Genomic DNA, 13,060 nt, shown 5'->3' with positions numbered 1-13,060 from the left:
AAGCCTATAATTAGGGATTTGTTTGGTACAAGATGCTTCTTCCTTCAGCATACTTCGGATCATTTTTTCCAGGAATTGATGAGAACAGGTTGCATGTGATCAAGAAGGTTTGCTCTCTATCAGACACTCCTGGCATTAGAAAGGACAGCGTGACTGATGAAACACCACAAGTCATCCGAAAAGTGCACTAGGGGAAAGCAACATGTAGCAGTTGGAAACCCAAGGCAAACAAAAGTCTTAGAATCAGCAAATGAGTCTCTTAATGATTGTAACACTCGTGCCCCTAAGTCCAGTGTCTTCTTCGGCTTGCACGAGCCCACTTTGGCCACTCTAGCTTGTCCTTAATCTTCTTCCCAGGCTCTACTCTTCTCATTCAACACACTCTTCCTGCGTAATCTCTTCTCCGCTGAGGTTTTCACCTACCACTACTATACTGAAGACTCCTACATCTCTGGAGACCGTTCTCCAGCTAAGATCATCTATATCCAGCTAAGTTCTACGTCCGTGTATTCCAAGTGTCAACCAGATTCGTAGCCTGGGGGTCTCACCAGCCCACAAAACTCAACATAACCCAAAATGAACCTGGCATCTCCTTCATACTCTCCCCCAACAAAAAAAGGCTGACCACCTTTCTTGTAGTATTTATTTTGGCAGTTGGAGCCACAACTTATTCATGTTACTTCATCTTTGGCCCAAAGCCTTTCTGTGTTCTGTACTCTGTGGGGGCTCTGGCCCTGTCTGCTAGGTGCCAGCCAAGTTCTGTCATTAACTTCACGTTACATCCTTGGGTACTTCCATTGGATACATCCCTTCTTTTCTCAGGACCTTACTTTACTCTCTCGAAGTGCTCTTCTAAACTCCCTATTTCTGAGTCTTTCCCTTGACTGGGATGAGGTATATTTAATAGAGCCTCAGCTAACTGTCTTGGGTTAGACAGGACTGTTACTAAAAACTCATATTCATGGGAAGAAGGATATGCATATAAATTATACAAGGCTTAGCATTTAACAGTGATTAGTGGGTGATACACAAACAAGATATATTTTGTTTCCATGAATTGTCAGAGTTTTAATCTTCCACGAACATACACAGTAAAATATTGCTCAGTTTTCCAAATCTTAACAGAAAAATTCCGACTATTGGGTTTGATTCAGAAAAGAAAACTAGTGGTGTCTACACACCATAGAATGGATAACGTTTGCAACAGAGACCCGACTTTGAAGTAGCATGCACTCAAACAAATATCTGAATGACTGATGCTCGAGCAGTTTAGAAATAAAAATATTTTCAAACTTTTAACTGTCCCTCTAAATATAAACGAAGAGAAAAGTGTAAGAACCTTTGGTTTACAGGCTCAGTACTAGTAAGAGATACAACGGAGCACAGTTGAGAGAACTTTTCTTTCTTGACTACCCCAGAGAGCATGATCAACACCATTGTTGACGTGGCCCTTCTACTTGCTAAGGACACAGCTGCACTTTTACATCTTGAATATAGTCACTTGCTTAGAAAGCACGTAAGATGCCAAGTTCAGCCCCAGGAATACCTTGGAATGCTCCTGCCTTTGGACACTGACATGTAGCTAGAACATTGGAACCCCATAGCCCCAGTGTTAATATATGAGGCCTTGGTTAGTCAGGACCAACGCTGCCTCAAGGGCCCAACTTGTCCAAGATCCTCTGGCTATTACAGAGACAGAAAATGAGCTCAGCCCTGCCTGATTCCCACGCCCATGCTCTTTCCACAACTTCACAGTTGCCCTCTGTTAGTTTGGCAATTTCTCCAAAGTCGCTGATTCCCACTGCTTTGACCCTACTTCAGTCTCATATCTGTGGGCACTGGAGCTCAGAAAAGGCACGGTGACCGACTGTCATGTTTTTAGGCATGCAGTGCGGTCTGTCATAAGTCAATTGAACAAACAAACAAACAAACAAACAAAAAACCCAAAGCCACATGACTGCTACTGAACCTCTAACCTGACATGTGTTAGTCAGTCAGCAAACGTGTTAGAAGCCAAATTGACCAGGATGGTTGTTGGGCAACAGGTATTGAAAACCTTGTATATGACAGATGTTATAAGAAACTTTGTGAACACATATGCATACAATTTGTTTGTATCCTCAAAGAATTTGACATATAATGTGCAGGCAGAATGGACATTCCTGAAAATCCATCAGAACGTACTTAGTAGGAAGTAAAAGCAAAGTGATTATTCACGAGAGAAAAGGAAATGAATACATGATCAGTCCCTCCCCCCGCCAACACCCTTGGTTCATATCACTCTGCAGTATGAAGTCAGAATCTCACTTCCCAATAAATGAGCTCACTGGCTTTCTTTCTTTCTTTTTTTTTTCTTCCTGTGTACAAATTCCTGCCACCGCAGCTGGCCTCTTTGGCTTTTCCTAAAAAGTTCACTGAGACTTTTCTGGCCTTCTCTGGGGACTCCCTGATGTCTAATGTTCAGCAAGTAGGCTCCAGTTGTGAATTTTTAATGATGCCAGATCATTTTCAGTAAATAGAACTTCAAGCTCAATTGATGCCGTCAGGAAGGGGAAGCTTCTCCAGAGAAGGGTGTCGGCAGCCCTTTTGTGTCCTCCTCTTTTCCGGCTCGGGAGCAGTAGATGGGGGCACTTGATTCAAGCAGATTCTAATTGCGTTGTCTGGAAAGCAGGGACAACGCATGCGGCTGACCGTTCTCTCTCCCTTGCCACTAAGTGTGGCTGTCTCTCGCGTCTTTCGAGAGTGGCTCCCAGAGTGTGCTGCACAGACCGGCAGCCTCGCCCGGGAACTCGTTGGAAGTGTAAATTCTCAGGCTCCAGCCTAGAGCTGCTGAAGCAGGCACTCTGGGGGTGGGGCCCAGCCGGCTACCTTCTACAAGTTCTGCCGGTGATTCCTGATGTAGGATGAAGTCTAAGAGCCACCGTCGGATAGCAAGGATAGGCATAAGTTCAGTCCATTTTGTGAAAATTCTCATAACCCAAAGTTTCTTTTCTGATTTATGCCTCTTTAGCACAGACAGAAAATCATAATTTTCCTAACGGTAACTCAGCTGTACATCTACCTTCCCCGATTCTCCCAGACATAGGCAGTCACTCTCTGATTTATTTCCCTAGCACCTTTTCCACACTTGACTTCTCCGACTTGGGATCATGTATCTGTTAACACACTCACCTTCTCCACTAGCATGGGCCACGTGAGGGCGGGAACCTTGTCACAGTCATCAATGTATCCCCACGGCCCAACACGATGAAGGGCACCCAGGAGATGTTCTTGGAGTGAATAAATTGTTTAACGTTTTATAATTTTCAAAATCATGGGATGGCTTTAAGAAGTCAGACTGTCGGACAAGGAAACTGAGGCCCAGAGAAGTTAAGTGATTCAGCGGGTGGATTACAGACCCAGGACTAAAGGCAAAAGATTACCCCACTTTGCGAAAGGTAATGGTCAGAGTCCCCTAAATATTGCCCTCATGAACTCAACTCCACTTAGGAAGTCTAGGATACTTTGGTTCTTCAAGGGCAAAACCCTTAATTTGCTCGCAGACAGGCTTCCCCTACCCCCAACTGTGGTGATGTCACTAGCTGTGACATCCTCGTACCACCCAGGATGCTAAGAGAGGGTGGTTGAGGGCGCCAGTTAGTGAGCCACGGTGCAGAGACTGAGAATGGGAAAGGGAGTCGTGATGAAAAATAGGAAAGGATTTTAGCATTATCAGAGGTATATCCCCAACTTTCGGTTAGTCCTTGGTAAAGGGGAGCCAAAAGATGTGAGCTGCAAGTGAAACCAAGGTTTCAAGCACAGTTTTCCTCATCTGTCAGCAGCACGGAATGTACTTTGTGAGGTGTTTTCGTTTTGGGAATGGGTTGATAAGGATTGTCACTCACCTCACCTCTTGGTGCCCAGCTTACCTTATCACATAAGCAATCTGGCTGGGCGAGGAGGATGGGGAGAAGCAGGCTATGGTCATGGGATGAGGAAGATCACTGGCGCCCACAAGGGTCAGGGTCTGCCTTTTCCCACATTAACCTTAGCATTGAACTCTACCTAACTAAGTCAACCGGCTCAGGCTGTTTTCTTTGGGCCCCTGGGAGGTAAGACTTTGTAACACACATGTAAATCCCCGTAAACTGAGGCGGACATAAGCAGACGATGGCAGGGGCTGTCCGTCACGGGAAACATCCACTGTCAATCACAACGGATCGCTGTCCCATCAGCCCTTGATGCTTATACTCACAGTTTTGACTTCCATTTCGGAGCAATGACTGTACATCTACCCCCGTCTTTCTTCTTAAGCTACCGTGCCATTTCTCTAATTGCTTGCTGGACGCTGTCGACACATCAGCACCCTGACTCAGTATGTCCCAAACGGAATCTATCATCTTCTCTCGTCCGGATTCCCTTCCCAACCAATCTGTCTCTTTCACTGGAACCTTGGCTTTCTCAGCCATTCAACTTCCAGACCTTTCATGTAGACTTTATTCTCTCATTCCCTAGATGTAGTCAGTCCCCAAGTTCTGTCATTTCTTTTGATATGCCATGCCTGGTTTCCTTCTTTCCACCCCCATCACTACCGTCACGGTCCAGGCTCCCATCATATTTCGGGAGTCCATCACCCCAAACCTTGCAGTACCAAGAGCTAAGATTTTCCGCTTCTCAATCCCCTATCCGATGGAGGAGCCTAGAGCTCGATGTAAATGTAACAGCTGGAAGACAAGTTCCAGCGGCCTCCAATAGTCTGTAACCCAGGTCCAAGCTCTTGGGAAAGATGCAGGTGAATAGCCAGTTTAATTGAGAAAATAATATTCATGTTCTTTCTTGATCCCAGTGAGGCATTCAGGGTTGTGACTGGCTTTCCTGGACAGAAACAGCAGGTGCCAAGAGGTGAGAAGGGCAAAATAGCAACAATAATCAATAAGCGTATTGCTCTAGTCCCTGATGCCCCTGGGGTGAGTTGTGAGAGTGGAAAGTTAATGGAAGGGGAGAGGGCAAGATAACGTGAGTGTCCCGCTGCCTTTTCCAAAAGCTCTGCAATTACAAAGCAATTGTGAGTGTTTGTGTGAATGGTTTACCTGATCAGTTTAATTCCCTCTGCCTTATAGATGAGAATCCTGAGACAGCAAGAAGTTATATGCCTTGCTGGCGGTCAGGATTAGAAGTTGAGATATTTTGAATAAGTGCTTTGAACAGATGAGGTTGCTTCTTAGAGATCGCAGTTAACACTGAACTTCCTAGCAATAAAGATGAGCTTTTCTCTTCCCTAAAAACCTGTCATTATCCACACTTAAGCAAAGAAAACTAGGGAAGGAAGCTAACTGAACGCACAGGTTAGTGACCTGAACTCTCTTTGCCTGATGATTAACAGAATTATAGATAATAGGAACGGGACCGTTAAAGGGGTAGGGACACTAATTTAGACACTCTCGGTAGAAGAAAATGAAAAAAGTTTGGAGCAAAGAAAGAAAACCACTCAGGACATAACCTAGAAAGATAGAAAAATGAAATAAAGAAGACTCATCAGCTCTAATTAAAGGAAATCGATGTTTGAAGAGCTGTCTTGCTCAGTAACAGAACAAGGGCAAAAATACTTCGGAAATGTGAGCCTCTTAGAAAATAGAAAAGCAGATTTTCATGGGGAAGCAATCATGGGGAAGCAGTCATGATTTCAAAGCCTTTCAAAAGACGACCACTTGGTGGGTATGTGGTAGAGGGGACTCAAGCACCTGTTGGGGAAGCAGATCCGATGAGCTTCTATCCCTGGTACAATCTATATATTTTAAGTGCATTTCTTCATCCTGTGAGCTTTAAGGAGCCTAGGGTCATCTCTAGGGAGCAAAGAGTAGCTACCATTTCCCCACACAGACTTGAAGTAACCCCTCAACAACAGCTTGGGTTTCATCTTAGTTACTGCTTACAATAACACACACTGGAAAACATTAAGAGCTATATATACAAATGCAGTAGGGTTCTCCTTATTCACCCAATCACCCAAACAAGCTTGCTGGAGAATCCTTTCCAGGCTCACGTGTCTTTGTGGTCCACATGATGATCAACCATCAGTCCAAGTCTAACTAGACCAGAGTCCAACTAGAATACGGTTCTCCTAGACCATTCTTCTTTAGGAATGGAAATGGAAAATATGTGACATGTGTCACCACTTCCTCTCTTACAAACCAGTGCCAGACATTGATAATCGATCACGGCACTCCTTTCTACTGAGCCCAAAGGCGACTTTTGTTCATTTGTTCAACAGATACTTTGAGTGCCCTCTTAAGAGCTAGTTGGAGAGACAGATACACAATAAAATGTAAGCATATGCTATGTGCCAAACAAAAGACAAGTAGCCTGACTCTTCTGAAACACAGTTTCAATTTCCTAAGACCCTGAAAATTAATTTTTTAAATTTCAGTGCTGAATTTTAGTTAGAACAGCACAAACTATTTTTCACGGGTCTGAGATGAATTCATTCCAAAAGGAGCCTACAAAGTACTATAGGAAATGCAGAAGTTTCTGTATTCCACCCATCAAGAAAGGGAGTGGAGTGTGTTTGAAACTGCTAGGTTCTTCTCCCTCAAGTACCTCTCTGATCTAAGAGAAAAATCCAGATTGGAGTGGATCTGATTGCCGTTTTGGGTTAAGTACACTGGATGCCATTTCAGCATCAAATTATTCAATCAGCAACACTTTGAAAATGCTGGAGAGTTGGGTTAGTCACAGTTTTCCCACCTGACTACAATGTGCATAATACTGCAGATTTTTTTTTTCACATTTCTGGTGTTGGAGACATTTGTGGAGCCTGTGGACAATGGCTTGCTTGATAGATGGAGACCGACAGCTGGCCAGGCAGACAGAAGGAGTGCTGGCTCTCATTAACTTTTCCTATCAGGAGCTCACCTGGAATAGTTTTCATAGGCCTTTGATAGCGCTGGGTGTGAGGGAGGGAGGAAGGGATCTTCTCAGAAGAGGATAGCTCCTCAGAAGGAGTGGAAGAAGCCTGGACTCATACTCTCAGGGATTTCAGGCCACAGCCTTTAAGATTGCAACTCAAGGAGGAGAGCAAAGTGAAGAGGTCTGACGAGTGGTCTAGAGATAAAATAATGACAACAGGAGTAGGTCTGTTTCAGATCTGCAGGCTGGAAACTAGCTCTGATTCCTTGCAGCCCTCCTCCATCTCATATGCCCCAAATTATCATCTGTGCATCCTAAAAGCGGAGAGGGTTTGTTCCTGTAAGTCCCTGGGATTGCTGGATGTTCCAGTGGCCGGCGTTCTTTGCAGCATCTTAATCTTTGGGTCCTTGACCTGTGTTTTTCCAGATCTCCGAGACTCCCAGTCTGCAGCTGCAGGATTTTCTCTTTCTCTCTCATGGGGCACTTCTGGAAAACTCCGGATCCTTCAGTCTCAAGGTTTCAGAGTTACAGCGTCTTGTCCAGACTTGGGTACTGAGCCTGGAATTTGGGGGCAGACCGATGACTCTTTTCCCTCAATGTCCACCAAGCCTTTCTATACAACAGTCCTTAGTATATCTACAAAATAAACTCCTGGGATCCAAGCCTGCCACAAATTCTGCTTAGTCCCTACCGCACTTTCAGATACACTTGACCACTGTGAATGGATCTGCTCGTTGCCCGGAACACACATTTTGAGTTATTTGGTGACTTTTACCCCCGAGTCTTGGTGCCATACCTTCCGTGTGTGATTTTTCTCTAAGTTTTTGGCGTTATTCCCTTTGGATCTTCACTTACAGGACGTGGCAGTAGGTCAGAGGGGTCCTTATTCCTATCTCTTCAAGGGGTACTGCTCCAAGACCGCTCCCATCTAGAGCGGCAGTTAACAATAAGAAGGCTGTCAGTGCCAGCCACCAGCTTTCCCTGAAGTCCTGTCGGTGCCTTGCACCGAGCTTCAACGGGGTCACTTGTCACGGAGATTATAAAGGACTTTCATGCCCAAGGCACAAACATGGGAATTTAGCAGTGAGAATGGGCGCTCTTGTATTGAAAGGATCTTGGATGCCTGAACTTGATGACTCGGAGTGTTAAATGACCACCTAGTCTGAGCCCCTTAGCTTGCAAGATCAAAAAATCCCTTGTTCCGGGATGCTGCCAGTGAAATTTCCCACTGGCTCCTGTTTCCGTGAGGGGCTAGGAGGAGGAAGGCTGGCGGCCAGTGACCAGGATGTAGAAGTGAGGAAAACTGAGCCCTGCTTGAATTTCGCAACACGTAGCCTATTACATACATTCTTTGCATCAGACCGCGCCGACCTGCTGGAAGAGACAGTTTTGAGTTCTTCTGAATTTGCCCAATTATTTGCTATTCTCTCTTAGTTTCTGAGCTTGCATCTGGATGAGGAAGGTAGCCGGTATGGTCCCAGGTACAGCTAAGGAGTTCTTTGCTAGGACGTCATTGTAGATACTCAAGGGCACGGTGGAGTCGGCAGACCCCACTCAGAATGTAGCCACATTCCAGTGAGCCCATGAGCAGCACAAAGAAACCTCCTCCAGGACAGAATGTGTGCTCACCCTCTCTAGAATGTCTGCCCCCTCCAGCAGGAGGAGAGGAGCTCACCTTGATGTCTCACACTCCCAAGAACTGTTTTTTGGACCTACTGGACACTGAATCCTACCTGTTGGGGCTTTTGTTGTCTGATTAGCCCTTGTCTGTGCCCACATACATGACCTTTGCAGTCACCCGGAACCTGTGATTAACTCTGGGTCCAGTCACATCCATGTAGCCATTTAAAGCTGATGGGTGTAGGGCAGAATATCTTTTCTGACCCTCACCCTACCCCACATATAAGTACTTGTAGGTCCCTGAGGTACTTAAAAGATTCAGAAGCATCTGGAAAGGTCTTTGACATCCTCTGAGACAATATTCTGTGCCTTTGGAAGGCTCGATTATCCTCCTTGAACGCCGAGATATGCGTTTTTCTTTTTTACCTTCACTTCTCATAAAAGGTTATGCTGACGTAGATCTGACTAACAAAAAAAAAAAATCTTTCTGATGAAATCGGGATAAATAATTCCGCACATCATCAAGTGGAGAGAAAAGGCTTTGAATTGGTTTCCATGGAAATCTGAAGACGAAGTAAAGTAATAATTTCAAGGCAGAACAGCTGAATTGAAGATAATGGTAAAAATAGTTTGATAAAGAAAATAGAATAAAGTAATCAAGAAGACTCCAATCAATTATTCCTTTTTGTTTACCTTCAAGTGATTAATTTGTCTGCGTTTATTAACCTGATGAGATTAAGCAGACCTTCCTAGTGATTTATTTCGTAATTGTTTCCAAGGTTTGACATAAGCTGTGGAGTTATTGAAGGTGGAGATTTAAATTCAATTACTCATGAAGCAGGTGGTGCTTCTCCTGAAAGAATATCTGAATTCACGGCCTTCCCATGTTAACATTATGAGTGAAAATTATTAATTCATCTGATAGTATCTCCCAAAGACTTTTAAAAGTCATTTGGCATCCACATACTTCACTAAAAGTCAGCAGCTTCAGAACTGAACTTGTAATACAGACACTCCAGAGACTGGAAATAAAGGATTTTATGTTAAAGACTAGTTATTTTTCCACATTTTTTTTTTACCGGAGCCTCCCTTGGGGCCTGGGCTATGGTGCTATCATTAATGGAATCCACCAGCTCAAGCTTTGAATGCCAAAAGGATAGCTTTCTTTGAACTTGACCAGTGGGTTCCACTCTCTTTACCTTTGAAGGGCACCACTGGATAAGATCCTGCTTTATTTTGGCAGGAGAGAGAGAGAGAGAGAGAGAGAGAATACTTGAAAGTGTTTAAATGAAATGACTAATTGCTTTTTGTCTCTGCGGTCACTGTTGTATATATTTTTCTATTCTTTCTGTGGGTATAGTAAGGATAGACGGGGTTCTCCAAACACTAATCCAGGCGCCAACTCTCCATCATCCACAAAGGCCCGGAACGCATCTAAGAGTGGGAAGTAAGTGAAAAGTGTCCCTGTGCATCTAACAAAACTATCACAAAGCCTTGCGCTGTCCTCATTTTGTCGTTCATTCATATTCATTCAACAGAGATTTGTGGAATGCCTTCCATGTGCCTCACACTGGGCTGGTCACTGGGGAATTTAAATGAGTAAAGAATGTGTCAAGAGTATTGGGTATATGGAGGACTATAAAGAAGCGGGAGGAGAGGGTGGGGAAAGTCAGGCTGAGTGTGAAGGCCAAGGACTTCAAGCACTGCAAGATTTGGACTATGTGTCTCGTAAATTGAAGAAAGAAGCAGCAACAGCCCTGATTAATCATTTTATGAGTTGGAAAATCCATGAAAATCTGTCTTTGATCCATACGTTAAGGTTTAGGGTTGAGGTAGAAAAATCTGGAAAGCCATTCCATGAATGTCCTAGTTTAAATACATTGACATTGTAACCATATCACTGATTTTTATGGCGTGTATATTCTGTTCCTAGTAACCAACATGTACCATGTCCTACATGAAACCGTCTTTGTGGCATGGCCGAAACTTGTATTGGCTGAATATTTGTGATATTAGACTGACCTCTTTGGGTTAATTCCAGAAGACAACATTGGCTGGTTCAGCCAATTGGATTCAGCAGAGCATGGCAGTCTGAAACAATGTGATCCCATGATGATGACATACCTCCCGTCAGGTGCTTCCCCTTGGGAGTGGTGCGGCCCTTTGGTGAATGACTTGGGTTCTCTGTAGGCTACGTCTCTCAGTGGTATAGGGCATTGTGCCAGACAGAAATAGAGCCCAGAAGGAGTACCCAGGCTGCATCTAGGAGAAGATGAAAGATGCCTTCATCGTGCTAAAAGCTGTAATCTAGCAATAAGATATGTCAGCACAAGAGCATGGCTTCGCCATGAAAGGTGAATTTGTAATGGTCATATATTTTATGTATTCAGTGTTGGACCATAAATGCTGCACTTTGAATAGGATATTATATTCAATTCCCCAAGTGAAAGATCTACTGGCTGCCTCTTTCCCCCTTTCTTCTCCTCCTGAATACCATTTCAGGTTTGCATAGAAAGTTGAATGTGGGCTATCTTGGAGAATATAAAAAGCAGTGTCGAAGGCTAAATCTCCGAGCACTTATAACTCGTCTCAGTTATTTATCGCCAAGCAGCACAATCAAAATGCTGTATAAATTATGAAGGAAGGGAATTGGTGCACACAGTCCCAAGCAGATGAATGTTTCCAAATTAGTCCCAATTCATCGTCAGCGTGCACTCTCAGGGAACAGATATGGCATTGGAGAATCGCTTTTAGCGCCGTGCTTGCAAAAATGGCGGGCCACGTCCGCGCACCTTGTACGCACCTGTCACACTGACAACTGCAGGGCCCAGGCTGCATTTATTAGACCCTGATGTATTGTAATGGATGCTTGTGATGGCTGTTGCACTTTGAAAGGGGCACCGTTTTGTTCCTTTTGGCTTTGCAGGAGCCTAGCCTCTCACCTTTTGAGTGAAGAATCTCAGTATGAGCCACGAAAGGAGCACTGGTCGAACTGAGTTAAGATGACATAGAGAATGCATACCTAATACCATGCCCAGCTTGTGAACCGTAGGAGGTCCGCATAAATACATTCTTAAGTAGACAATGTGATCTTATATCACGCTTTCTGTATTTGGACACATCCCAAGCTTCTGCCACGATGAGGCCCTCCCTCTTTGCACATCTTAAGCTAGGTGCCTTTTATTTGCTTTGTACGTGACTCACAGATTGAGATAGTTCCTTTTAATTCTTGATTACTTTCGTCGATTATTAATTAAAACGAAAAAAAGATATCCAGTATCCAGTATCCTCCTCGTGGGTGTGTGTGCCGAGTCCCTTTCTCTTCGTTATAGCCCATAAGCTTTCAGGAGGTTTTTAAATTTTTTTCCTCTGCACATCTTCTGCTCAGGATATGTTTTGTTAACACGAGCAGTCTCAATATGGTGAGACTATCGGGGCCACTTTCCATACTGTCTACAACAGTGTCTACACTGTTAGGCACATGGGTTGTAGTTCAGAGAGGCTAACTTCCCATGCATTTCCTTGGTTTGGGAGCGTGTGGCGGTGTGAGGTGTGGGTAGGTCGATTTCTGCACCTCAGGGCTTTTCCACGGTGCGCTGTCACAACAGCGGCCATCCAGGGGGCTGTTCTGCTTTCTCGTGTTACTTGCCCTAATGGGAGTGAACTATGGAGCCGTGTTTAAGTTTCTATGCTATTTTGAGGCCAAAAACAGGCTGTAAGGCAGAAGGAATGTCTTTCTCTTCTCTGAAAAGAATTTAGGTCTCCTGTTTTTTGAAGAAACGAAATTTGTGGCTACAAAAACTAATAGCTAATATGTGTCGAGTGAGTGCTCTCTGAGCCAACCTCTGTACCAAGCATTTAGCAATTTTGTCTCATTAATTCCTACCCGCAAACAGCTTACGAGATAGGCAGTATTATTATTATTTCCATTTTATACATAAGGAAATTGGAGAGGATATTGTGTGCTTCCATAGGGTCTCCACGTGGGCAGTTTTGTCAAAAGGCTACTTTAACACAATAATGGAAAAACATCAAGCATTTACTTTGTGCCATTGTGCTAAACCCTGGGGCCTCCGTGGTCAAATAAGAGACACAATATGTACTTTCAAGGAACTCACAGTCTCCTTGTAGAGAGAGGAGAGGGGAGACAGGATGACAAGATGGTATTTACAGCAAAGCAGTCACAAGGTGCTGTTGGAGCACAAATAGTCACCCCCAACCAGTGCCAGGGTTGAAGTGGGAAAGACGTCACGTGAGGATATCAATGAAGGCTTCTGAGAAGGCTTCTGAACCCTTTCATTTTCTCCACTTACTCCTTAGGTAGCAAGGCTAGGTCAGAAGAGCAAAATGCAGGGGCGCCTGGGTGGCTCAGTCGGTTGGGCATCCGACTTCGGCTCAAGTCATGATCTCGTGGTTCACGGGTTCGAGCCCCTCGTCGGGCTCTGTGCTGATGGCTCAGAGCCTGAAGTCTGCTTTGTGGATTCTATCTCCCTCTCTCTCTGCCCCCGCCCAACTCATACTCTGTCTCTCAAAAATAAATAACACATTAAAAAAA

At 44.4% G+C, this 13,060-nt stretch overlaps 1 protein-coding gene across 4 annotated transcripts in view; it reads left to right on the top strand.

Moving 5' to 3' along the window:
• Nucleotides 1-13,060, top strand: part of HS6ST2 (heparan sulfate 6-O-sulfotransferase 2) — a 293,366-nt gene that overhangs the window by 238,638 nt on the left and 41,668 nt on the right. For 2 of the 4 annotated variants that reach the window (XM_045472486.1, XM_045472485.1), the window contains one exon: nt 9,866-9,952. The exons of the other annotated variants lie outside the window; for them this stretch is intronic. In XM_045472486.1, coding sequence (XP_045328442.1) covers nt 9,866-9,952 — 87 coding nt within the window. The remainder of the gene's footprint in view (nt 1-9,865; nt 9,953-13,060) is intronic. 4 annotated transcript variants of the gene reach the window in all.

This window comes from Leopardus geoffroyi, chromosome X, assembly GCF_018350155.1.
Source record: "Leopardus geoffroyi isolate Oge1 chromosome X, O.geoffroyi_Oge1_pat1.0, whole genome shotgun sequence".
Classification (NCBI taxonomy): Eukaryota; Metazoa; Chordata; class Mammalia; order Carnivora; family Felidae; genus Leopardus; species Leopardus geoffroyi.
This window is presented reverse-complemented; position numbering and strand designations above follow the sequence as displayed.